The following is a 26,963-nucleotide window of genomic DNA, read 5'->3' as shown; positions in this document are numbered from 1 at the left end:
ATCGCGGGATACCTCTCGGTGCCGACGATATTCTGTCGACAAGACTCTAGCGTGCGCGCGGGCCCATGCACCGATGTTTGTTCCACCAGAGCTGGTCTTTCACGCCACGAAGTCATGACTCATGACTCATGCGTGTAGTAGTAAGGTCGTGTTGTTCTTGTTCAATGAAATGTTGGCGCTTGTTTGATTGGGTTCGGATTACAGATTTCCAGCTACAAAACACATCCAAATGTGACCTAAAAAGATTGTATTTTGTTGGCTAGATTTTATAATGTACCCATCAAGATTTACTATAATAGTCCATCCATTCCAAATTATAAGTCATTCTAATTTTATTGAAGAGTCAAAGCATGTCAAGTTTGACCAAAATTACAGAGAGGATTACAAAGATTTATAACATCAAATATGTATAATATAAAAACATAGTTAAAGAAAGAATCTAACATACTTATTTAGTATCATAAGTGTTATTAGTTTAACATATAAAATTGATCAAACTTGAGATATTTTGACTCTCCAAGAAAGTTGAAATGACTTATAATTAGAGACAGATGGGAGTACGAGAATTTGCCCAACTCAGATAAAAGAAGATAATGGATGCCAATGATGAATTTGCTCCACCAAATTTATCCAAATGTAAAGAGTAAGGGCATTCTAGATAATGGCTTTTCTCGGCTGTCTTTTTTTTAACGGTGTTTTTTTTCTCTTTTTAGCACTATAGCTACTGAGGGCACCACCCGGGGCAGCACTTGGCCTCGGGCTAAAAGGACCAGTATATGTAGGAAGCTGTGCTCTCTAGCTAACAAACTCACATCGGAGGCAACCTTGCTTTTTTTTTACTGTACCATCCTGTTACGTTTCTTTCCCATGTGTTTTTTTCTCTTCCACTGCTCTACTTTTTGTCCATGAACTACACTCCCAACACGTCTCTCATAGTAGCTTCATCCTTTCGACTGACGAGACCACTACAGTCTATTTGACGTAGATGTTTGACGTCAACGTGGAATCTAGTACAGTACGCCACGTTCTTGCATTGGGGAAGCCTTGAGCACTACAGTCGATCAGGTTTATTATACATGCACACTAACATCCCACGATATTGTTATCCAGAATTTTAGATTCTTCTTTTTTTGTAACTGAGAATTTAAGATTCCTGTGATTTCATTTACTATCCAAATTGTAATAATCCGTAGATGATCCAAATTTGACCTTTAACCATTGCACTAACATTTTCAGCACAAATGCGAGCATGTTCGCTTGGTCGTATTTGGCCTATAAGTCATGGTTTATCAGCCAACGAATAATATTTTTTTTCTCATATCAAACCAATCAACGGTACTTTCAATCATGACTTAAGTCAAACCAGCCCAAATGAAAAGGGTGCTGAGCGTCTCCCGCCACGCCACACGAATCAATATCGATCTTGTCATCCGCTTTCGAGGGGGCCTGGTGCGCGCTGAGGCGATCTCCGGTGAGGCGACGGAAGCAGGGCGCGCAGCTAGCGAGTAGCGAGACGACGACGTACAGGCCTGAGGTGCGGCGCGACGCGGACTGCATTTTGTTGGTTGCGGCGAAAGGTGCGTGCCTCTGCGTCGCGCGCCATGGAGGATCTCGTCTCGTCGGCGGAACGAATCGAGCGGAAAGAAGCGGCCCCTTTGCTGCGGATCGCGCGGGCAGGAAATTGGCTGGCTTTTGAGGCCGGCAAGTAGGGTTTGGTGTCATGGTAGCTAGGAATTAGGATGCGTGACACATGCTGCGTCCATGCTGGTGCGTGACGCGGTAGCGAGGAAAAATGCGACGGTTGCCTGTTTGTCTGCACCCCGCGATTTGAGTGGACAGGTTAGTTGTAGTATGTGCGTGCCAGATTAGTAAAACAACGTAGTATAGGACAGGTTAGTTGTAGTATGTGCGTGCCAGATTAGTAAAACAACGTAGTATACGTATATAAAATCCGTTGATCACTGCTGCTAGCTAATGACAAATGGATATTTTGGCCACGACGACCGCGGGGTAGGAGATCTGGAGGTCCTTCTCCACTGTTGCCGTCGTCGGTTCGGATGAGCAAAGCTTGCGCTGTGGCGGACGCGAACGCGACGGACGAGGGCGAGGAGTCAGCGTCGGACTCGGACGTCTGCGGAGCCGGTTGCCGTGTCTCGTCAGCCCACGCGCCCACGCTTGGCTTGCAAACCACCCCAACAACCCCGGGCCCGTCCAAAGGCCCCGACCCCAACCAAACCAAATCTAACCACCCGCCCTCACCGATGACGCATGACAGGGGCACGGCACGGGCGCCTTCCGTCCCAGTCCGGCAACGGCAACTCACCGGAGCCCCGGGCTCCCTTGGCTTCCCAGTTCCCACCCAGTCCAGTCCTAGCGGTCCCTTTCCCGTGGCGGCTCCCAAGAGCCCTCGCTGCCCGGAGTTGCGCGCTCGACCGAGCAGCTAGCGCCGGGCCCGTTTCCGTTCCCTTCGACCTACTGCGACGCGTCGCGCGTTGATCAGACACACACACGTTGACACGTAGGATGCGCATGCGTGAGAGTGTTCGCTGGATTGAATTGTTTACTGTTTATGCTCAAACACACTGTACTCTGCAAACCACCCCGATTTGGCCCACGACCGCCGCCTGTTTTCTAACCCCACCTCCCTCCTCGCAATTCGCCTCCCACCAAATATTCCCACCCCCTGCTGCTCCCTCCCCTGCGCCTGAAGGGCATGGCCCACCTGCAGCTCTCGGCGGTCGCCGTCGCCGGCGCCCGGCCGGCGGCGGCGGGCGGGCGTGGCGACGAGATGGAGGACGTCGCGCTGCTCGACTCGTACGACGAGGAGATGGGGCTGCCGCCGCCGGCTGCAGCGGGCGCCGAGGCGGAGGAGGCGCACTTGCGCGTCACCGGCATGACGTGCTCCGCCTGCACCAGCGCCGTCGAGGCCGCCGTCTCCGCGCGCCGCGGCGTGCGGCGCGTCGCCGTGTCGCTGCTTCAGAACCGCGCCCGCGTCGTGTTCGACCCCGCGCTGGCCAAGGTGGTAACTATTACCGGTGCTCCTCTCTCCTCGCCTTGGTGTGGCGTGTGTGGACGTGCGAGTGCGATGCGATCCTTGCGTGCTCGCAACCGTCGAGTGGACGCGAGGCTCGTGCGGCTCCGTGGGAAGTTGGGAGCTCCCGTACGCTTGCGGGGTTGGTAGTTTTCCTTTTGAATTATCTGCGGTTTTTCTGGGTGGCTTCTTCGCGTTTGGCGATGGTTGGACTGCGTTTTTGCGTGTCACAATAGGAAACTCGGTCGCGCGTGCTGTCGAGCACGTGCTTCGTGCTATCAAGTGAATCGCATATGGACGTTGGATTTTTTTGTCTTGAGTTGAGGGTGCCTTGACTTGAGCGAATCGCTTGGGTGGTACTGTTTCAATGACTTCTGATTTGGTTGGTGGAGTAAATGCTGTATAAACTCTGAAATCAGGAGCTATAAAATTGGCTGTTACGATGCTCAAAGTTTTTGCTCTTTTTGCTTTCGTGACTGGGTGAGCTGTAGCTTCGTTGGAAGCTCGTGATTGTCAGTCACCTGTGCATTGTGGGCATCGAAAGCTCAGGGCTGGCACGCAGCTGCAATCAGTCATGGTACCAGCGGAAATGGGGTTCTTGGTGTACTACAGTCACTTTGGAGTGGTAGTTGAGCTAATGAGTTGCTGATAATGTCTTTCATGGGGAAAGAAATGCCGAACTCAACTTTAGGTTCTGGAAAGTTGCACAAAAGAAAAGGGGTGAGATTTTACTTTGCTATGATAACAGTGAAGCTGAGTGTGTTTCGTGCATTATTCTTTTGTGGCACTCTAAATATGGTAATGTGGACTGTTAAGGAGAATTGCAGCGGTGGACCCAAGCAATTTTGTATATTCTTGTAGGACTACTCCTGGCATAATTACTAAATTCTTCAAAATACACCATTACTTGGGAACTAAAAGCTGATATATTATATTAGCATGCAATCTTCTTTGCTGTCCCATACTCTGATTATGTACGGTAGCTTACACATTGTTACATACTTTTTTTTGTGAACATTGTTACATACTTTGTTTCACTACGTGTCAACAGGAGACCTACATTTTCAATTTATTTTGTCTTTGTTAATGGAGAAGCCATTTTAGCCATGGAGTTCACTATTCGTGTGGGAAATTGTAGGAGATATACATTATCTATTAAACTATGCCGCTATTCTAGTTTTCTTTTAATCATGATGTCCAATATGTTTACTAGGCTCACAGCTTTAGACTTTTGAGTCCTATTGCATCGCGTTTAAGGTAAAATGCCAAGGCACCTAACAATGCATGTGCTGTGATCTGCATGCATGTTCTTCCACATATACTAAAGCCTTCTCCAGTTTAGATGACTAACTCCTGAGAGGTGTTTGGTTTTGCATCCAATCAATTAACTTATTTGGGTCACTTTAATAGACACATCTTTATTCTGGTAGCTTATGTTTTCAGGTAGAGGATATAATTGAAGCGATAGAAGATGCCGGATTTGAAGCAGAAATTATCCCTGAATCTGCTGTCTCCCAGCCTAAATCACAGAAGACTTTATCAGCACAATTCAGGATAGGGGGAATGACATGTGCCAATTGTGTAAACTCTGTTGAGGGTATCTTAAAAAAGCTACCTGGTGTTAAAGGAGCAGTCGTTGCCTTGGCAACCTCATTAGGGGAAGTTGAGTATGTTCCTTCTGCCATTAGCAAAGATGAAATTGTTCAGGCCATTGAGGATGCTGGTTTTGAAGCTGCATTCTTGCAGAGTACCGAGCAAGATAAGGTTTTGCTGGGGCTCATTGGTTTGCACACAGAGAGGGATGTAGAAGTATTAAATGATATTCTTAAGAAAATGGATGGTTTGCTACAATTTGGTGTAAATAATGTCCTCTCGGAAGTTGAGATTGTATTCGATCCAGAAGCTGTTGGTCTGAGATCAATTGTGGATACAATTGAGATGGCAAGCAATGGGAGGTTGAAAGCTCATGTTCAGAATCCATACACTCGAGGGGCTTCAAATGATGCACAGGAGGCCTCCAAAATGCTTAACCTTCTCCGCTCTAGCTTGTTCCTTAGCGTAAGTTTTTCTCTTACCTCTTTATTTTTTTTCCCTCGCAGCATGAAGTTTAGGACAACAGAATAGGCAGAATGCATGTTTAATGATGATACCCTTGCTAATGTTATCACTAGGGAAGAGCTGATAGCATGTATCTGCAGCAGGCAGCATAATATTAGACCCTAATTATTTATTATTATTATTTTTAATCATGACCAAATGGCCCCTCCTGTGACATCCAACTCAATGGGTCCTATCTGTCCATTGGCATTTTAAATAATATGTTACTTCTTTTTGCTTGCATGTGACTATGTGAGGCCCAGCAAGACAAAATGCCTTAGGAAATAAAATGCTACTCTAATTCAGTGTTTGGGAAAGTAGTAAAGGAGGATATTCACATCTCAAGTGGCATTCATATTGAATTTGACAATTAAGGACTAATGGGCAAAAAGGAGATAAAATGCAGGGTCTAAAAGGAATATGTATTAGGTGTTAGAGGCACAAGCGTTAGGGTTAGATTTTTCACTAGTTATTTTAAAAAGTTATTTTCACCTAATATTTTTAAGTTGTGGTATGATGCTGCTTGCCCTCTGAGGCCCTGACTCTTGTCTAATTATTTTGTTGCACCAGATTCCTGTATTTTTCATTCGTATGGTTTGCCCCAGTATACCTTTCCTTAGTACACTACTAAGCATGCACTGTGGACCATTTCTCATGGGGGATTTGCTGAAGTGGATATTGGTAAGCATTGTACAGTTTGTTGTCGGGAAACGGTTCTATGTGGCGGCTTATAGGGCCGTGAGGCATGGCTCTACAAACATGGATGTGCTAGTGGTTCTTGGCACCACTGCATCATATGCATACTCTGTCTGTGCACTACTATACGGAGCATTTACTGGATATCATCCTCCCGTATATTTTGAGACAAGTGCAATGATAATCACATTTGTGTTGTTCGGAAAGTATCTCGAGGTGCTTGCAAAAGGGAAGACATCGGATGCTATCAAGAAGCTTGTAGAACTGGTCCCTTCTACTGCTGTTTTGGTTCTGAAAGACAAAGGTCTCCAGTAAAACTTTTTATCCTTGGCATATATACAATTACACAGTTATATAAAAAATGCAAAATCTTGTATTATTTTTGTATATACAAACTCTCACTTATCATTTAAAATACAGAAGGGAAACATGTTGGGGAGAGGGAGATTGATGCACGGTTGGTCCAACCTGGTGATGTCTTAAAAGTGCTTCCTGGTTCATGATGGATAAGTCTCATGTGTGGCTGGTCTTTGTGGGGCTATGATGCTCACATGGTCATGGTCCTTGTGGCTGTTTTTCTGTTTTTAGGACAGCATCTTAGACTAGAGGACAGCATCTTAGAGGACAGCATCTTAGACTAGAGGACAGCATCTTAGCTAGGACAGCATATTAGCATCTTAGACTAGCATCTTGGCATATGCTTGGCTGGCTAGCAGCCTATAAATATGTAACCCCAACCCCTCAGGTTGGTATGGCATTTGTGTGAGCTTGTGTGAGAAATAGACAAGAAAATTGCCCCAACTCCTAGTGTCATCCTCTCTCGATGAGAGTAAGAATTCTCCTACTACCAAGAGTGAGAATTCAGCGACTAACAACTGGTATCAGAGCCGTATTATCCTGTAGCCTGAGCATCTCTTGCTCATCTTCTCTCCCAGCCCCACAACAGCCCCATCTGTTGGCAGCAGCAGCTCCTCCGGCCGCTCCTGTTCACTCCTCTCCCAGCTCGTCTGAAGCAGCCCTCTCCCCACGCAGCAGCCCCCCCGGTAGCGCGTCATGTCCGCAGGGCAGTCTCAGCGCTCGGTCGCCTCGAGCACGCGGCGTCGGCAGGAGGCCGAACTTGCCGCGGCAGAGGAACGCGAGCGAGCGGCGGCAGAGACCGCTGCGGCGGCGGCAAGGGCGTCGAGGCTAGCAGCGGCGGAGCTGGCAGCAGCCAGAGCGGAGGCGGAAGCAGCGGCGGCGGCGAATGCAGCGCGTGCGGCGGCGGCGGAGGTCGAGGCTCTGCGCGGCAGCATCGGCAGCTCCATTTCCGCTGACGACACCGCCGACGCGGACCTCGAGCTGCTAGAGAGGGAGGCAGCGCAAGCGCGGGCGGCGCAGTGGACAGCCGCGCACATCCACGAGCGTGGCGGCAGCCCAGACAGGCGTGGACGCGCTGGCGGCGCTCCTGGAGGAGGCGCGCACGGCGGTGGCGCTCCTGGGGCAGCCGCGCACGCCCACGAGCGCGGCGGCAGCCCAGACAGGCGCGGACGCGCCGGTGGCGCTCCTGGAGGAGGCGCGCACGGCAACGGTGGCGGACGGGTCGATGGAGAGCGCGGCCTTCACAGGCAGCGTGGCTCTCTCTCCCCGGATCGGTACCGACGGGTCGATGGAGAGCGCGGCCTTCACAGGCAGCGTGGCTCTCTCTCCCCGGATCGGTACCGTGGTTACCACGGGCTCCAGGCTGTTGTCAGGGACGTCGGTCCCGGCGGTGGGTGGCCTACCCTCACCAAGACCAACTACGTCGAGTGGGCTGCGGTGATGAGGGTAAAGCTCCAGGTGCGGCACATGTGGGAGGCAGTCCGGTATGGCGACGTCGACTACGACCTAGATCGACGGGCGCTGGATGCTCTCATCGCTGCAGTCCCGCCCGAGATGCAGTTCTCGCTTACCAGCAAGCGGACTGCCAAGGAGGCTTGGGACGCCATCGCTGCGGCACGCATCGGCAGCGACCGCGCCCGCAAGTCCACACTGCAGGCACTTCGCAAGGAGTGGGAGAACCTGGCCTTCAAGCCAGGTGAGGACGTTGATGACTTTGCTCTCCGTTTCAATACTCTGTTGCAGAAGATGGTGCAGTTCGGCGACGACACCTACGGCGAGGAGAGAGCTGTCGAAAAGCTCTTCCGCTGCGTCCCCGAGAAGTACAAGCAGATGGCTCGCTCGATCGAGTCTCTGCTGGATCTCTCCACGATGTCGATCGAGGAGGCGATAGGTCGCCTCAAGGTCGTCGACAGCGATGAGCCACAGTCCCTCTCGGGGCCCATCACCACTGGCGGGAAGCTCCTTCTCACTCGGGAGCAGTGGCTTGCCAGCCAAGGTGACCGGAGGAAGGGGGAGCCTTCTTCCGCAACAGGCGGCCGCAAGCGTGGCAAGCCGCGCAAGGCGCGCAGAGACGCCCAGGCCGGGGCGCGAGGACGTGCCGAGGGTGATGCTCGCGGAGGCGCCCAGGGCGGCGCCGCCGGCAGGCACAAGCCGGCACGAGACGACACCTGCCACAACTGCGGCCAGCTTGGCCATTGGGCCAAGGACTGTCGACAGCCACGACGCGGCCAGGCCCACGTCGCACAGGCGGAGGAGGAGCCGGCTCTGTTCATGGCACATGCCAGCATCGAGCTACCTCCAGCGGCACCGGCCGCAGCGGCTCTCCTCCACCTTGACGAGCCAAAAGCACACGCCCTCCTCGGCGACAGCTCCGGCAACGACAAGACTGACGGGTGGTGCCTCGACACCGGCGCCACCCATCACATGACCGGTCGACGGGAGTTCTTCACCGAGCTTGACTCTAGCGTCCGAGGCTCCGTCAAGTTTGGGGATGCCTCCAGCGTGGAGATCAAGGGCGTCGGCTCCATCATCTTCACCACCGTGTCTGGTGAGCACAGGCTGCTCACCGGAGTCTACTACATCCCCGCGTTGAGGAACTCCATCATCAGCTTGGGACAGCTGGATGAGAACGGTTCGCGCGTGGTGGTTGAGGACGGAGTCATGAGGATTTGGGATCGTCGCCGTCGCCTTCTTGCCAAGGTATCCAGAAGCGCAAATCGACTCTACGTCCTTAACGTGCAGGTGGCACAACCCCTCTGTCTCGCTGCTCGTCGGGACGACGAGGCGTGGCAGTGGCACGAGCGTTTCGGGCACCTTCACTTTGAGGCCCTGAAGCGGCTCAGTGCCACGGAGGTGGTGCGAGGCCTGCCGTGCCTCGACCATGTGGAGCAGCTCTGCGACGTCTGCGTGTTGACGAAGCAGAGGCGACTCCCCTTTCCCCAGCGGGCGAGCTTTCGAGCCAAGGAGAGGCTCGAGCTCGTGCACGGGGACTTGTGTGGCCCGGTGACACCGGCCACACCGGGAGGACGACGCTACTTCCTGCTGCTCGTCGACGACCTCTCCCGCTACATGTGGGTGATGGTCCTCGGCAGCAAGGGAGAGGCTGCGGACGCCATCAGACGCGCGCAGGCTGCTGCGGAGGCGGAGTGCGGCCGCAAGCTGCGCGTGCTGCGCACCGACAACGGCGGCGAATTCACGGCGGCTGAATTCGCGTCGTACTGCGCTGATGAGGGCATTCAGCGCCACTACTCCGCGCCGTACAGCCCGCAGCAGAACGGCGTCGTCGAGCGGCGCAACCAGACGGTTGTGGGGATGGCTCGGGCCCTCCTCAAGCAGAGGGGGATGCCGGCTATCTTCTGGGGAGAGGCGGTGGTGACGGCCGTCTACATCCTCAACCGCTCGCCTACCAAGGCGCTCGACGGCAGGACGCCGTACGAGGCTTGGCATGGGCGCAAGCCGGCGGTCTCCCACTTGCGGGTCTTCGGCTGCCTCGCATTCGCCAAGGAGCTTGGCCACATCAGCAAGCTCGACGACAGGAGCACTCCGGGAGTGTTCATCGGCTACGCGGAGGGCTCGAAGGCCTACCGCATCCTCGACCCGAAGACACAGCGTGTGCGCACGGCGCGCGACGTTGTGTTCGACGAAGGGCGAGGATGGGCGTGGGACAAGGCAGTGGACGACGGCTCAGCTCCGACGTACGACGACTTCACTGTCGAGTACGTCCACTTCGAGGGAGCTGGGGGAGTAAGCAGTTCTTCTTCGGCGAGCGCGTCTACCCCAGTCTCCGAGCCTCCACCGACCCCGGCACCTGCTACTCCGACAGCACCACGCTCTCCAGCCAGGACCTCGGCTGCGATGAGCTCTTCGCCGGCTCCACCACAGCCGGCAACGCCACGCACTCCAGCACCGACAGGCACCACTCCGGGCACGTCTACTCCACCACCAGCTCGTGTCGAGCACGGCCCGGTTGAGCTCGCTACTCCGCTCTCTCACGACGAGGAGCGCGTCGACGCGTACCACGACGGTGAGCCGTTGCGGTACCGTACGGTGGAGAATCTTCTCGGCGACCAGCCGGTGCCGGGACTGGTGCCTCACGACCTGGAGGACCTGGAGGCGCAGTTGCACCTTGCGTGTGACGACGGCGAGCCTCGGTCGTTCGCAGAGGCCGAGAGACACGCGGCATGGCGCGCCGCGATGCAGTTGGAGATGGATGCGGTTGAGAAGAACCGCACCTGGGAGCTTGCTGACCTTCCTCGTGGTCATCGCGCGATCACCCTTAAGTGGGTGTACAAGCTGAAGAGGGATGAAGCCGGTGCCATCGTCAAGCACAAGGCTCGCTTGGTGGCACGAGGTTTCGTGCAGCAGGAGGGGGTCGACTTCGACGACGCCTTTGCTCCCGTGGCACGGATGGAGTCCGTGCGACTCCTCCTTGCGCTAGCTGCCCAGGAGGGCTGGCGTGTTCATCACATGGACGTCAAGTCGGCGTTCCTTAACGGCGACTTGAAGGAGGAGGTCTACGTGCACCAGCCGCCGGGATTTGCGATCCCCGGCAAGGAGGGCAAGGTGCTCCGCCTGCGCAAGGCCCTCTATGGCTTGCGGCAGGCACCGAGGGCGTGGAATGCCAAGCTGGATTCCACGCTAAAGGGGATGGGCTTCGAGCAAAGCCCGCACGAGGCGGCCATCTACCGACGGGGCAATGGAGGTAATGCCCTGCTGGTGGGTGTCTACGTCGACGACTTGGTGATCACCGGCACCAAGGATGCGGAGGTGGCGGCATTCAAGGAAGAGATGAAGGCCACCTTCCAGATGAGTGACCTGGGGCCTCTCTCCTTCTACCTGGGAATCGAGGTACACCAGGATGACTCTGGGATCACGCTTCGACAGACCGCCTACGCCAAGCGCGTCGTTGAGCTAGCTGGGCTCACCGACTGCAACCCAGCTCTCACTCCGATGGAGGAGAGGCTGAAGCTGAGCCGCGACAGCACGACGGAGGAGGTGGACGCTACGCAGTACCGGCGTCTTGTGGGGAGCCTTCGCTACCTCGCTCACACACGGCCGGACTTGGCATTCTCCGTCGGCTACGTTAGTCGGTTCATGCAGCGACCGACGACGGAGCACCAGCAGGCTGTGAAGAGGATCATCCGCTACGTTGCGGGGACTCTCGACCACGGCCTCTACTACTCGAGGTGCCCTGGGGCGGCACACTTCGTCGGGTACAGCGACAGCGACCACGCCGGCGACATCGACACCAGCAAGAGCACGAGCGGGATCCTCTTCTTCCTCGGCAAGTGCCTCGTTAGCTGGCAGTCGGTCAAGCAGCAGGTGGTGGCCCTGTCCAGCTACGAGGCCGAGTACATAGCGGCCTCCACCGCTTCGACTCAGGCGCTCTGGCTCGCTCGACTGCTTGGTGATCTCCTCGGCAGAGACACCAGAGCGGTGGAGCTCAGGGTGGACAGCAAGTCCGCTCTGGCCCTGGCAAAGAACCCCGTGTTCCACGAACGCAGCAAGCACATCCGGGTGAGGTACCACTTCATCCGAGGCTGTTTGGAGGAAGGGAGCATCAAGGCGAGCTACATCAACACCAAGGACCAGCTTGCGGACCTGCTCACCAAGCCCCTTGGGAGGATCAAGTTCCTTGAGCTCTGCTCCAGGACCGGGATGGTTCAACTCTCCCACAAGACGACGCACAAGACTTAGGGGGAGAATGATGGATAAGTCTCATGTGTGGCTGGTCTTTGTGGGGCTATGATGCTCACATGGTCATGGTCCTTGTGGCTGTTTTTCTGTTTTTAGGACAGCATCTTAGACTAGAGGACAGCATCTTAGAGGACAGCATCTTAGACTAGAGGACAGCATCTTAGCTAGGACAGCATATTAGCATCTTAGACTAGCATCTTAGACTAGCATCTTGGCATATGCTTGGCTGGCTAGCAGCCTATAAATATGTAACCCCAACCCCTCAGGTTGGTATGGCATTTGTGTGAGCTTGTGTGAGAAATAGACAAGAAAATTGCCCCAACTCCTAGTGTCATCCTCTCTCGATGAGAGTAAGAATTCTCCTACTACCAAGAGTGAGAATTCAGCGACTAACAGTTCAAAGGTTCCAGCTGATGGTGTTGTCGTTTGGGGAACAAGTCATGTGAATGAAAGTATGATAACTGGTGAATCAGCACCCATCCCTAAAGAAGTATCAAGTGTGGTAATTGGGGGGACAATAAACTTACATGGTATCCTTCATATACAAGCAACAAAAGTGGGATCTGGTACAGTTTTGTGTCAGATAATCTCTTTGGTCGAAACTGCTCAGATGTCCAAAGCTCCTATTCAGAAATTCGCTGATTATGTGAGTGCCTCTTTTTTTATCTATCTGATATGTTGTTTTCCCCAGTTGAAATGAAGTGCATGTGACACTATTTGTACGCCCCTTTTGTATCTGTTTGGGTTTTAGAGGGCCTTTAATTGAGATTTTTTCCTTGAACCTTTAGTTACCTTTTAGAGGACGATAATTTACTCTACCATAACTTATGCAATACATGTTCATTTACTTCTATTGCTACTTGTTGTAACATATTTAATAAATCCAGTCTACAGTTGCAATATGGTACCAATCTTTCAGGCATGGATTTGCCTTTAGTTATCCTAAGAGCAAAGGCTAGTGATTCAGCTGAAGATCAGTCAGTCATGGGTAGACAATTTTGTGTCATCTTCTCTGTTTTCTTTTTTTTTTGTTCTTTCCTCAGTACTGGTCTTATCTTAATGTGTACAAACCTACCAGTTTACATGCTAAAAAGCCTTATGTTTACTGAAAGTTTCACATCATAGTTTAGATGCATGATATGATAATAGTGACATTATATCCTTCGTTTTTCAGGTGGCTAGCATTTTTGTTCCAATTGTCATCACATTGTCTATAGTGACATTTTCTGCTTGGTAAGTTCAATAAAAGTACCGTGAAATTTGGAGAGATGCTAATATGTTCAAGTTCCTCACCTGCCCATTGGCTACTTTTGTAGGTTTTTGTGTGGATGGTTGGGTGCGTATCCAAATTCATGGGTTGCTGAAAATAGCAATTGCTTTGTCTTCTCTCTCATGTTTGCCATATCTGTTGTGGTGATTGCTTGTCCTTGTGCTCTTGGTTTGGCAACGCCAACTGCTGTGATGGTGGCGACTGGAATTGGGGCTAATCATGGAGTACTTGTAAAAGGCGGAGATGCTTTGGAGAGGGCTCAAAATGTAAAGTATGTGGTTTTTGATAAAACAGGGACACTAACACAAGGAAAGGCTGTTGTAACAGCTGCAAAGGTTTTCTCAGGAATGGACCTAGGAGATTTCCTCACACTGGTTGCATCAGCAGAGGTGAGTCTGACTTGATCTAAAATGATTCCTTTTGAGTAATACCAAGGAGTTTCAAAAATAGTTATTTTCTGTTCTTTTATACGCTGTATTGGAACCAATATATGACATGTTTTGTATTTCTCTCTCTCTCTTTTTTTTTGCTACTTTGTGTTAATGTGCGTAATATTTTGTGTTTTTGCTCTGTACTCAGGCAAGCAGTGAGCATCCTCTTGCCAAAGCTGTTTTGGACTATGCATTCCATTTCCATTTCTTTGGCAAGCTTCCTTCATCAAAAGATGGCATTGAGCAACAAAAAGACAAGGTATTGTCTCAGTGGCTGCTTGAAGCTGAAGACTTCTCTGCAGTACCTGGCAACGGAGTTCAGTGCTCCATCAACGGGAAGCATGTTTTGGTGAGTCATACGTGAACGTCATGCTTCCATATCCCTTTTGATGTACACACTAATGCTAATTCCTCCCTCCTGCCCTTATACCACATTCTGTCCTAATCGTTTATTCATGACCATCCACTCATATTATCGTCTCTCATATCTCCAGAGCCAGCACTTATGTAGTCATATATAAAACCTTTTAGGCTTTTAGACTTCAGTTCCCAGTCACAATTTGCCTTATGAATGTACCAGAGCACATTATAAATATTGTTATATATGGCTATGTGTTTTACTGTCTCTGAATAAATCCTTGCTTATCTTTAAAACGAATGTATTGACAGGTTGGAAACCATTCTTTGATGACTGAAAACGGTGTGACCATTCCCCCAGAAGCAGAAACTTTCTTGATAGACCTGGAATCGAATGCAAAAACAGGCATACTTGTGGCATATGATTGCGATTTTGTGGGTTTGATGGGCATAACTGATCCCCTGAAAAGGGAGGCTGCTGTTGTAGTGGAAGGACTAAAAAAGTTGGGTGTTCATCCAGTGATGCTCACAGGGGATAATTGGAGGACAGCGCAAGCTGTTGCAAAAGAGGTTAGGCTCGTCTTCATGTCGTTTTTTCTTTCTTTTGCCATCTATTCGTTCATAAGTTTCACTTGTTAACTTATCTTTTGGTTTTGATTTGCTCGTGCTATTGTACTTTGGCAGGTTGGTATTGAGGACGTGAGAGCAGAGGTCATGCCAGCCGGAAAAGCTGACGTTGTTCGCTCCCTCCAGAAGGACGGGAGCACTGTCGCCATGGTTGGGGACGGCATCAACGACTCCCCAGCCCTGGCAGCAGCCGACGTCGGGATGGCCATCGGCAGGGGAACAGACATTGCCATCGAGGCCGCGGACTACGTGCTGGTGCGGAACAACCTGGAAGACGTGATCACCGCGATCGACCTGTCCAGGAAGACGTTCAGCCGGATCCGGTGGAACTACTTCTTCGCGATGGCCTACAACGTCGTGGCCATCCCCATCGCCGCGGGCGCGCTGTTCCCGTTCACCGGGCTGCAGATGCCGCCGTGGCTCGCCGGCGCCTGCATGGCCTTCTCGTCCGTAAGCGTTGTGTGCTCGTCGCTACTGTTGAGGAGGTACAGAAAACCCAGGCTGACGACTGTGCTGCAGATAACTGTAGAATGACTGTGAATACTATATATAGCTCCCTTAACCGTTTTTTTTTCAGAAATGAAATGGAAATCGCATCGGAAATGGTGCCTTCTGTAAATTGTAGATTTTTGGTGGGTTGTTTTTTTGGTAGCCTTCTCATTTCTCAAATTTTCTTTAACTTTGGGCTATTAGAGTTAGACTAGCAAATATGTCCGTGTGTTGCAACGGGAGAAATATTATTTTTTCATGAAAAACAACTATTGAAATGGTACATATTATTTATGTCTTATCATTCTATAAAATTTAAAGTTATAATTTATTTTATGATGATAGTAACATCTATAATATAAGCTAATATTGGTAATTTTATGACATACCCTATTAAGTCTGCATCAAATTTAAAATACAATCTTAATAGATTTATTTATGTTACAAAGCACATAGATATTTTTATACTATTTATGCGTTGATATAGTTAAATATCGAGTTACATGACTTTCTTTGTTGACCCATAATCAAAGTACTTGTCTGTCCGCTGACGATTATGACGGGAGACATCTCTTGATTTTCTGCATCATAACTCTCATCAGGGATTACATGGGTACATATGTATAGCTTAGAGACAAATTTATCTAGAACAGACCGACAACAATTTGTTCGGCTGCACTTCTGTGCAGCCCAGCAGCGGCTGCTGCTGCACAAAATCAGAGCAAACAATTTGGTTAAGATTTGCTAGTAATAAAAGAACTTTTTTCCTAATCAACAAAATTGCATTAATGAAAATCTTTATTTTTCATAGGAAAGAGGTCCGAGTTCAAAGATCCATAGTATTATTTTTCTTATTTTTAATATTTATTATGAAAAAATAGAAAAAGTTAGTACGGTAGAAATTCGGACAAAACCAAACAAAAAAACTAACGTGGACAAAAAGAACAAAAAGACGCAAACAAAAAGGAAACGGAACAGATGTAAAGACGCGAAAAAAAGAAACGGAAACACAACGTGAAGAAAAACAAAGGCAAAAGGAAAAACAGGAAACGAAAATAGATTTTTAAAATATAAAGGAAAAAAAGAACAACCGGGATAGATACGGTACAGAATAGGAAACGGAAAAAATAGAGGAAAAAGGAAAACCAGATGGACACGTTACCGGATGGGCACGAAACGAAATTTGGAAGAAAAAAAAAAGGAGACGAGTGTCCTACTTTCGGATCTTGCAGGGAAAGAAGGAATAGGGGAGACACTCCTATTTGGCGCTGACAGTAATTAACAATGTAGTATAACGAGGTTGATGGACGAGCATATGAGCACGACTTATGAATTCAGGTCACATACACGATTCAATACATTTTTGAATCGAGCTCCGTATCATGTTAGACAAGACTTATTCTAACTCGTATGAGCATGTGATATATATATATAAGTGCGGATGGAAAGAAACTCTCTATTGTCCGGTAGTTAGAGGGAGGTGGACGAAAAAAATAGATGGACGAAAAAAATGGTCAGAAATTTTGTCTTTTTATTATTAGGTTTAGAGATACGATGGTACCATGGTATATTCAATCTCGTAATTGTAAATCTCTCTCTCGCGCGCTGTAATATGGAACTCGGGAAAAATGATTGGTACCGGCTTAGGCTGGAAATGATATGTGAAACGAAATGTTACTTTTAGCAAACGATTATGCACTTCTTGTGGCCTGTGGGTGTTGGCGAGTTTCAGTCTGTTCGTTTGGTTGTAAACGATCGTAAATTTCTATTTAGAATAGTATTTTTCTCTCATACCAAATCAGTCAGCAGTAATAATCCACGATCGTATACTATTATATCAGCACCAGCCGAAGAGGCTATTTGGTATTTGGCGTTCTGCCAATGGATTGTTCATTTATGCCAAAAGAGACCGGACAGCCCCGGTGCTGGCTCACGGGTTTTGCAGGCGCCACCAGTCGAACCGCCCCAGCCTGGCCCGAGCCCCGAGATCGGGCGGGGAAGTTCGTGCGTCCGGCCTCCGGCGTCCGTGCTGCCGTCCCAGGCTCCCAGGCTCCCAGCGCCCTGCCATTGCCATCGCACGTAGTTGGCGCTACGGCGTGGCCAGTGGCTCCAGCCGCGTCGTTCTCCCCGGCACGCGTCGCCCCACACGTCTCCCACTGTCCCACAGGCGGCGTCTGTGCAGGGTAAGCTGCTCGATCGTTTTGTCATCGGGAAGTTTTGGGACGAGGGTGGGCTCACGGCCCGTACCCCGTAACATATTGGTCCAAACGCCCAAACCCATACAAGAATGAAGGAAGAAGGCCTCCAGGCCCACTACCGGTTTGCTAGTGTATTCCTTGTTTAAAAAGGAACCATTTGCTGGTTAACCACTAATTATCTAAGTTATTTTCATTCGGAACTTTCTCTCTGACTAAAGAAGCAAGGATTAGGGATTTTACATCCCTAGTAAGGATGCCTGCACGAATAGCATGAGCAGCTAGTATTTTGCAATGTATCATTTAGATTTTTTACTTGAAACTAGCCGTTGCAAATACGTTGTGTTTATTTATTTGATTGTAGTTGTCCTCTCTCCGTGGGCCCCTGGTACGAAATTCGTATAGTTGTCATCAACAAATTCCTTAGACCACCTGAGGGTGTTTGTATTTATAAATGATTAGTCTAAACTTTTGCTAAAAAAAACAAATTCCAGAGTGTCTCCCAAAAATGCCCTATTCAACACCTCAGGCAAAAATAACGGTTTATGCAAAGAAAAAAAAATCTCCAATAGCACTCATATCCAACATCCTAAATTTAGTGGCACCCTAAAGCATCATTCTACCTCAAATTTGAGCCCCTCATTTCCAATAGATTCAAGTTCTCGATTTCTTATGGTAGATTAGAGGACATTAATAATTAACACAAACGAGATGGATCAATCGAGCTGCTGCGGGACTGCGTGGGGCGCACCAGCACCACTGCTGTCCTCCATGCCCCGTGCCATTCCTACGTGGAATCATCTTACGACGCTTTTGATTACTTGACAGCTTAAGCATTCCAGATCCTGACGCGAGCTGAAATTATATTATATATGCAACATACCTACTCGAGTATCACATCTCTCTCGTGTCTCGTCACATTCTTTAACCGGATTCTATTCTAGCGGTGACGTGCGTACGTGCCGACAGAGCATGCATTATTAGCAGGATCAGGGGGACATGGCGATCAACAGACTGCAGACAGGTAAACTAATCACAAAGCTGAGTATCAGTGACCGGTGATACCCCTACTATCTTAGTGGAGGATCCACTAGCAAGAGCGCCTAATCAATCCCAAGCCAGTGACGTGTCGTCAGTGTCAGTCCGGCGATCAGGTGTGGCCATGGCATGCATATAGTACTACGAAGTAAGCCTCCTCCTCCCTTTCTCGATCGCTCACGTCTGTTGTGACGCATAGAGCGCCCGGTGGTATCCGGCGGTCCGGCCAGGAATTAAACAGGCATGCATGCGAGTGAGAGTGCAACTCCGCGGAACCGGGGCTCACGCGAATGCGTCTTCCTCCGCACCCTCGCGAGTCGCGACGCACAGGATGGCACCAGGGTCGTGTCGTGTGGCGTCACGGTCGCGGACCGTGAGCTCTCAACTTTGGCCGCAGGAAGGTGGAAGCAGAATACGGCAGAACGCACGCATAGCAGCGGCGGAATCCAACTCCAACAACACGTCCATGCCCGTCGCAGTCGCAGTCGCACGTCAGTGTCAGGCGGGCCTACTCTTTGCTTCGCGCCATGCCATCCTACCGGCCTCGCGAGTCAGCGACGGCCCGGGCCCAGCCAGCCACCTCGTTGCGCGGGCTAGTTGGTAGCTCGCTGGATTCCAGATTCCTCGTCGGTGAGCAGAGCCGAGAGTTTGGTACCAGAGCCTTTAAACCATCAGATTCTCTGCGCCACTCCTTTCTCTGCCGGCCCCGACGAGCCTTGCATGATTCTTGCTTTTTCTTCTTGTCTTGCCCCGTGAGTGCGCATGCATTTCATGCACTGCACCTGACTGCCTGCCTGCCCGTATCCAAAGAGGGCCCGACGGGGCGACGACGACGGGCCGTGTGACCAACGACGACGACTGCCTGCCTTGCTTTGCCAAATGGGACGCCAGCCAGCTTGCGCCTCGTCCACATTCCCTGTGGGAGAAGGGAGGAAGGAGCCAGCCAACCACCACCCACAGCGGCCACACATCCTCGGTCGGCGCCGCGGCTCAATTCAATGGCTCCTTCCTCCTCCCGCCCCCTGCGCCAGCGCCACCACCCGTCTCCCCTCCTCATCCTCGTCGTCTCCGTCTCCGTCCTCCTCACCTCGCTTCCAATCTCCGCCACCGCCGGTGGGTGCTTCATTCCGTCGCCCCTGCATCACCCGTCCGCCTTCGTTATCTTGGGTTTCCTCACCGGTGGTTTTTGCCAAAAACTGATTAGATGGACTGCCGGAGCTGGGAGGAGGCGATGGCCTGTACAGGGAGATTCTCAGGGACGAGACCGTGCTGAGGCTCAAGGAGCTGGGCAAGGTCAGGCCCCTCCAATAATCCTTTGATTCGTTCCTGGCTAGCTCCTCGAATATTCACCTTCTCGCGATCCGCTTTTCCAGAGGGGGTGCGGAATCTTGTTAGGTTGTTTTGGGCCGTTTGTTACTTGCCAGACCGGATAAGATGCACTTCAGTACGTCGTGTTCTGTTTATCGATCGGTTGCATGTTCTCACACTTGCAAGTATATAGTATTAAGATTTCTGCGGCCAAAATACTCAAGATTTTACCGCTCACGTCTTTAAGCTCCGCTCCACGTTTTTTAGCCACCTCATGCACTTTGCTCGAGGAAAAATGCTGGAGTTGTGAGAACACATAGAGGGGTGCTCCATAAACTCTAGGTTTTGTGGAGCTACTCCACGGTGGAGGTTGTGGAGCAATCTCAAACACCCCCTTAACTCGGGGAGCTCTGCTCCAGATTGCACCACTCTTAGCCTTTTCTCTGAATCCTAAGATTCTGCACCGTAGGAACGGTAAATATCACTTAATAATAAGAACGGAAGCATGAGCTGACGATGCTTGCTTTTTCCCTCAGGAGAAGATGAGTATTTCATCTTGTAACGAATTATGTTCCATAAAGTGTTCATCTTTTTACTGGGTTCTGATTCTATATTATATCCATGCCTTGATTTCTGGGATAGATAACCTTAGTTCCTTACGCGGTTACGCCATAGAGGTTGCTAAATGTTCACGTTGCTTACCTGAATTCTCAATTACCCGATATGAGCGATTTCTGGGTTCGAGGATTTGCCCCGTTTTCTTCCAAGTTGTCCTTTGGTTATCAAGTTTAACATTTGAGCTGTGCGTCTGTAAGTCTTTGACACGGCGTTGATTCGAACCATATATCTGATGGGGAGGGCTACCTTGAAAGGACGTTTCTGAGTCCAGCTTCTATCAGAGCCACTGCTGTCATCATCAGCTGGATGAAAGATGCTGGACTTACGACGTACGTGTTTTTGCTTGCAGTTGTTTTCTCACCCTTTGCTCTTGACTAACTTACCCATCTCTGTTCAACGTGAAGGTGGGTTGATCAAATGGGGAATATTCACGGTCGATTTGAGCCGACAAATTCTACCAAAGAGGCCTTATTAATTGGATCTCATATGGTGAGGCTATTTTCCTTTGTATTACTATTCTGTTATTTCAGTATTTTGATGGCAACCCAATATAGCAATAAGCCACTAATTGATACTTTTTCCCCTTTACGTAAACAGGATACTGTCGTTGATGCTGGGATGTATGATGGATCTTTGGGTATTATTTGTGCAATCTCAGCACTGAAGGTTTTGAAAGTTACTGGGAAACTCCAGAGGCTAACGAGACCAGTGGAGGTTAGAGAATTCTCTAGTGTTTCCAGTATAGTACTGATGTTACTATCGTATCATATCTTAACGTGTTCCTTTGCTCCACCACAACTTGTGAATGGCCCTATACTATTCTCACTCTCTACAAGTGGCAGTATGAGCCACATGCGTCCTGTAGATCCGACATTTATCTACATTGATCTTGTTTGTGTCTTGTGTCTATCTACTCTTTTAGATGTTTGATCGGAATATTTCACATTGTTTTATTGTCACTAGCAGGTGTAGGGTTATTATATTTTACTCAATTAATTATATATTATACTTTGATATGTTGATTGGATAGCTAAGTTGCAAGGTACTATCAGAATATAATCAGGAAAGACTATATAGAAACCAGGAGGAATCTAGTTTTATAATGTGTCTTTAATCAGTTCGACGTACCTCCCACTGATCTTGAAAAGATTCTATGCACGGCTCATCTTTTGTTATTCTGGCAATCCTGATAATCAAAAAGCACAAGCTGTCAGGTGGTGTCATGCCTTTGGGTCACACAAAACAAATGCACTGACATCATCAATAGATCAAGGTCAGCATGTTTTGGTTTGAATCAAATCATCATTTATTCTTCACTGTGTGGATTCAATGCTTTAAGCTAAAATGGCTTGAAGGGTATATCAAATTATGAAACAGCATTAGTTAGTTCGCATTATCGTCATCTGGAAATATCATCATGGCCGAGCCTAGCACTCATTTTTCGCTGTTGAAGCTTAGGTCATTGCATTCAGCGATGAGGAGGGCGTCAGATTCCAGACAACTTTTCTGGGAAGCGCTGCTGTAGCTGGTACACTACCTGAATCAATTTTACAAGTATCAGACAAGAGGTGTTGTCTTTTTCGCGTAAACCAACCAAACTATTTTACAGAACTGTCTCTGATGCAGTTCATTTGTTGTATTGAATTTCATCAGTGGTACTACAGTACAAGATGTTCTGAAAATGAATTCTTTTGAGGCTACCTCTACTGCTATTAGTCAAGCCAAGTACAACCCAGAGTCTGTGGGGAGTTATGTCGAGGTATGAAGTCTTTGTATGCCTTTTTCATGTAGTCCCCTGGTAATACAGAAAACAATACTTTCATAAAAAAAACAATACTTATAATTTTTAAAATTATAGGTACACCTGGAGCAAGGCCCTGTCCTGGAAGCCCTTCGTTATCCACTTGGTGTTGTAAAAGGAATTGCAGGACAGACACGATTAAAGGTGCATCAGAGTTCTCTGTTATTCTTGTGAAAGTAAATGCTATTCAAGAACTACATCAACCAAAAACTAAAATATGGTCTAGCTGCATGGCTCCTTAGCTTATGGTAATTTTTTTCCTTAAAACAATCAGTATCAGAGCCAACTATATGTGTCTGAAAAAAAAGAAGTACCAACTATATTAGATAACCATAAGTTGACAGTACAGCAGTCAACAGGTAAGCAATCAAATAATTTAAGATAGTTAGGAGTGTTCTCTTTTTTTAGATAAAAGTTATGAGTGTTCTCTTAAAAAAGAGTATGAGTGGTCAATAAAAGTTAATCAAGTATGCATGTAATGGATAAACAATCAACCAGAGAAACACCTGGGGTAGTCAGCATGCATCTCATTCAATAAATGGTACACCTATGTCATGTGTCATCTTTGATGCAAGAACCAGTCTTAGTTAATGTTCAGGAAGACAGGCATTGCTGTCACCAAGTATACATGTAATGGATAAACAATCAATCAGAGAAACACCTGGGGTATTAGTCAACATCCATCTCATTCAATAAATGGTACACCTATGTCATGTGTCATCTTTGATGCAAGAACCAGTCTTAGTTAATGTTCAGGAAGACAGGCATTGGTGTCACAAAGATTGTTCAGTTTAACATTGACATTTAAATATTCAAGCTGCTTGCGACAACTGTGATTGCCAATTCTGGGTTGCTTCCAAGTCCCGTATATATAGTTATATACCAACTTTCAAGTGAAAAGGAAAGTAGTTACAGCGCTTTGTTTTTGTTTTTCTAGGTAATAGTAGATGGTTCGCAAGGGCATGCTGGCACAGTTCCAATGAAATTGCGCCGTGATCCGATGGTTGCAGCTGCAGAGCTTGTTGTGACTCTGGAGCGCCTCTGCAAAGAGCCCAACAAGTTGCTGACCTACGACGAGGAGTGCAACTGCTTCACCGAGGAGTCCCTGGCCGGCCTGGTGTGCACCGTCGGCGAGCTGAATACGTGGCCAAGCGCGAGCAACGTGATTCCGGGCCAGGTAAGCTTTTGCCAGGCATGATTCATCTCTCGGCCCGGCTGATGAACTGGTGGCTCGGATCAGTCAGCTGAACCTTGGAGCCGTGCCCTGCGACAGGTGAACTTCACGGTGGACATCCGCGTGATGGACGACCAAGTGAGGGAGACGATCGTCACGAGCTTCTCGAGGCTGGTTCTCCAGAAATGCGACGACAGACTGGTCGATTGCAAAGTCGAGCATAAGGTGAGGAGTACTGAATCAGCATTCTTCGTGTCATGATGGTTCATGATATCTGCCGGTGTAGAATTTGTGCTACCGAATTGAGGTACTCTGACCTTGGTATCGTTTGGCACCAGCACTCGGCGCGGGCGACGCACTGTGACCTGGAGCTAACGTCCCAGCTGAAGCGCGCGGCGCGGTCGACCGTGTCGGCGATGCCGGGGCGCACCGTGGCGGCGGCCGGCGAGACGCCCGTGCTGATGAGCGGCGCTGGGCACGACGCGATGGCGATGGCCAGGCTCACCAAGGTAAGAAGACGAAGCCTGCGCGCGTGCGTGCCTGCGTGTGAACGAGGAGTGAAGCTCAGCTCGCTGACGCTCCGGATTGTGTGTGGTCGCAGATCGGTATGCTGTTCGTGCGGTGCCGCGGCGGCATCAGCCACTCGCCGGAGGAGTGTGTGATGGACGACGACGTGTGGGCCGCGGGGCTCGCGCTGTTCACCTTCATCGACCAAAACATTCTGGCGGTGTCGGAAGAAGAACTGGAGGCCGGGCAGAACGCGGTGGCAGAGTCTCGATGGTGACGGCCGGTGGCGATTCTTTCGGTGGTGTAGTAGGCCTGTAGCCTGCAATGTACATAGACTGTTGTTACATTTGTATTGAGGAATAAAAAACACTTCTCTTCGTTGAGACGTGCACGAGTTTCGCGGATGCTTGTGACAGTGAACCGAGTGTACTAGGTCCGTACTCCGTAGCATAGCATAGCAAGCGGGGGTGGGAGACGTGACCATGTGACATGCGAGGCGGAATGGACAAACTGGCTGTCTGGCGTCTGGAGCTCGCGCTCTGGTAGTCTGGTGCGGGTGGGCAGCGGGAAAGAGGGAGCCGCGGCCCAAGACCCGGTACACGCAACAGAATTGGGCTGACTGGTGGAGAGCGGCTAGGCCCGCGTGCCCCTAGTATCCTACAATGTGAGCTGAGGCACGGCGTTACACCGGTACTTTTCAGCCAAGGCACAACAGACCCTGGAACAAAGCAGTTTTGTGGTGCTAGTTTTCCAAAACGTGAACATCAGTGATGGAAATGCACATGATGCGTATGCTAAACACAAGTGCAAAGCCAGGTCATGACACGATAAAAAATTCTTCACCCGAGGAAGAACTTGTCCTATATCCCAATTCCAACCAAAGACTCCTCTCTCTTCCAGCTCACTCCAAACTGCCATTAGGGATGAGGCTAGGAAGGTGCGAAAGCTAACAAGTAAAGAATGGGTTCTTCACAGAGTTGAGCCCGAGGGAGTTTTGGAGAACGGAAAAATCCATTCGAACGAACTCCAAAAATTATGAAATTTGAATCCATGTGTGAAGAAAAAGATTAAGAGGTGTCTATCTCTTGTTTAGCACTTGAGCCCTTGGCTAACCCTATAAAATGGATGGGGTTGAAAGAATATTTCTCTTATGGTAGTCACTTCTCTTTTTTACAGGGAATATTACATATGCCAAGAATGCCCCTACATTTAGACATGAACCACTTGGCCACTAGATAGGGGCAACGTGATTCAGACGGCCTTCAAAGCATCGGACGACCATGTGACCTTCATGAAGTTGTTTCGCCTTGATGCAAGCTGTCCGATGACACCATATGTTGTCCTAAGATCGTCCTCCCCTGAGGCTTGAGGCCCAAACACGAAAACCACTTCGCCCACAATTTTGAGATCGAAACCAGCAAACCCTCCCGGGTCACGTAGCTGGCATGCAATTCCTTCGATGTCGACGCGTGTCCTCTGAAAGCATCTAGGCTCCTAGTTGGGTTTCGGTGATTAATGATAATACAAGATTACTATGACTAACGTGTGTTTTGCAGAGGCAATTAAGTTAGATCATGGTAATGGAGATCAATTGGGCAATCAAGGTGGTTATGCCCCTACGATGAAAATCGTTTCGGTTTTCAAAGGATGGACGACAAGGTTAAGGATGATTAGTTCTAAGTGTCCATTGGAGTTGGAGTGACACTTAGAGTAGTTTAGGACTTTGTTTTTCCTTTGGTCGTACTATTAAGGGGGGTATGAACGGGTAGCTTGACCTAGATGAGTCTAGTGAGTTAGGTGTGGTGCACACTTGTTAAAACTAGCACTAGGTAGCTCCACAACAGCCCTATGATCTTATGGAGAAAACTTCATTCACATATGTTCGAGAGTTGGAAATGAATGGAGGGTCAAATGCTGACCGGACGCTGGCCGCAGGGTTCGGTCAGTTCATTTGATCAAAGAGATTGCGTTCGGTACGACTGGACGCTGAGTGGTCAAGTGATCGGACGCTGAGAGGCAGCGTCCGGTCGACTCCAGTAAGGTTCCAGAGAAGGAATTCTACGACCGGACGCGACCGATCAATGTTGATCGGACCCTGAGGATCCAGTGTCCGGTCGAGTACAGTAAGCATCCAGAGAGGGTTTAATGCGACCGGGTGCGTCCGGTCAGTGGTGACCGGACCCTGCCAGCGTCCGGTCAACACTTAAACACTGGTGTGCGGGATGAACTAACCGGAGCGTCCGGTCAACATGACCGGAGCGTTCGGTCACCCCGTAGAGGCACATAACGGTTCGTTTTTCAGGCTGCCTTATAAATAGAAGCTCCATTCGTGTGTGGAGTCACTTTTGCTCATTCCAACAGCTGAGAAACACGTTTGTGAGTGCCAAGAAGAGCAAGGTCCTAGTGAGGTGATTGAGATTCATGAATCCAAGAGAGTAGCCTCATTAGTGAATCAAGAGTAGCAAAGTGTGCATCCACCGTTCTCATTAGGCTTCGAGTGGTCAAGTGAGAGTTCGTGCTTGTTACTCTTGGTGGTCGCCATCACCTAGATGGCTTGGTGGTGATTGGGAGCTTGGTGATCACCCGACGGAGCTTGTGGGTGACTCAACTCAAGTTGTGAGCGGTTTTGGGTGATTCACCGCGACGGAGTATCAAAGAATCAACCCGTAGAGAGCACTTGATCCTTGCATGGATCAAGGGGGAGCTACACCCTTGCGCGGGTACTCCAACGAGAACTAGTAGGGAGTGGCGACTCTCCGATACCTCAGCAAAACATCGCCGCGTTCCTCTCTCTCTATTTTCTTTGAGCATTTACTTTGAGCATTTACTTTGAGCAATTCAATACTTGTCTTTACATTCATAGAATTACCATGCTAGAGTAAGTTTGGAACATAGGTTGCAAGTCCGTTGTGCGTTAGATTAATAGAAACATTTTTCTAGGCACAAGGGGTTAATTGGGCTAACCATAGGATTTAATTATTGCAAGAAAATTTAGAAATAGCCCAATTCACCCCCCTCTTAGGCATCTTGATCATTTCAATTGGTATCAGAGCCTCGTGCTCATATTTTTAAGCTTAATCGCTTAGAGCAAGATGTCTCATGGGGATAGACCTCCTCCTATCTTTGAGGGAGATGACTTTCCATATTGGAAAATCCGCATGGAGGCGTACTTAGAAGCTCTAGACGTTGGTATACTTAGAGCCGCCACACAAGGCTTCCTAAAATCTCGGGATGCTACACACTTACAAGGCAATGAGGTCAATTATGAAA

The 26,963-nt window shown here is 49.3% G+C and overlaps 2 protein-coding genes across 4 annotated transcripts; both read left to right on the top strand.

The window, feature by feature from the left end:
* The first annotated feature begins 2,326 nt into the window (after positions 1-2,326).
* Positions 2,327-15,327, top strand: LOC136521988 (cation-transporting ATPase HMA5-like). Of its 2 annotated transcripts, XM_066515774.1 has the most exons (10): positions 2,327-3,019; positions 4,475-5,089; positions 5,699-6,128; positions 12,289-12,524; positions 13,053-13,111; positions 13,195-13,537; positions 13,728-13,928; positions 14,249-14,506; positions 14,621-15,048; positions 15,141-15,327. In XM_066515774.1, the coding sequence occupies exons 1-10, from the start codon at positions 2,714-2,716 to the stop codon at positions 15,265-15,267; spliced, it is 3,003 nt and encodes a 1,000-aa protein (XP_066371871.1). In that variant the 5' UTR covers positions 2,327-2,713; the 3' UTR covers positions 15,268-15,327. The 2 variants fall into 2 exon arrangements, with proteins under 2 accessions (XP_066371871.1, XP_066371872.1); XM_066515775.1 differs by having other exon boundaries at positions 2,330-3,019; positions 14,621-15,283.
* Positions 15,328-19,165: 3,838 nt separating this feature from the next.
* Positions 19,166-24,076, top strand: LOC136520565 (probable allantoate deiminase). 2 transcript variants are annotated; one of them, XM_066514119.1, is made up of 12 exons: positions 19,166-19,398; positions 19,490-19,578; positions 20,437-20,540; positions 20,616-20,700; positions 20,809-20,925; positions 21,670-21,779; positions 21,865-21,970; positions 22,070-22,156; positions 22,950-23,189; positions 23,286-23,411; positions 23,525-23,695; positions 23,788-24,076. In XM_066514119.1, the coding sequence occupies exons 1-12, from the start codon at positions 19,284-19,286 to the stop codon at positions 23,968-23,970; spliced, it is 1,533 nt and encodes a 510-aa protein (XP_066370216.1). In that variant the 5' UTR covers positions 19,166-19,283; the 3' UTR covers positions 23,971-24,076. The 2 variants fall into 2 exon arrangements, with proteins under 2 accessions (XP_066370216.1, XP_066370215.1); XM_066514118.1 differs by lacking the exon at positions 19,166-19,398 and having other exon boundaries at positions 19,560-19,578; positions 20,409-20,540.
* The last annotated feature ends 2,887 nt before the right edge of the window (positions 24,077-26,963 follow it).

The sequence above is a fragment of the Miscanthus floridulus genome, chromosome 18 (assembly GCF_019320115.1).
Source record: "Miscanthus floridulus cultivar M001 chromosome 18, ASM1932011v1, whole genome shotgun sequence".
Taxonomy (NCBI): domain Eukaryota; kingdom Viridiplantae; phylum Streptophyta; class Magnoliopsida; order Poales; family Poaceae; genus Miscanthus; species Miscanthus floridulus.
This window is presented reverse-complemented; position numbering and strand designations above follow the sequence as displayed.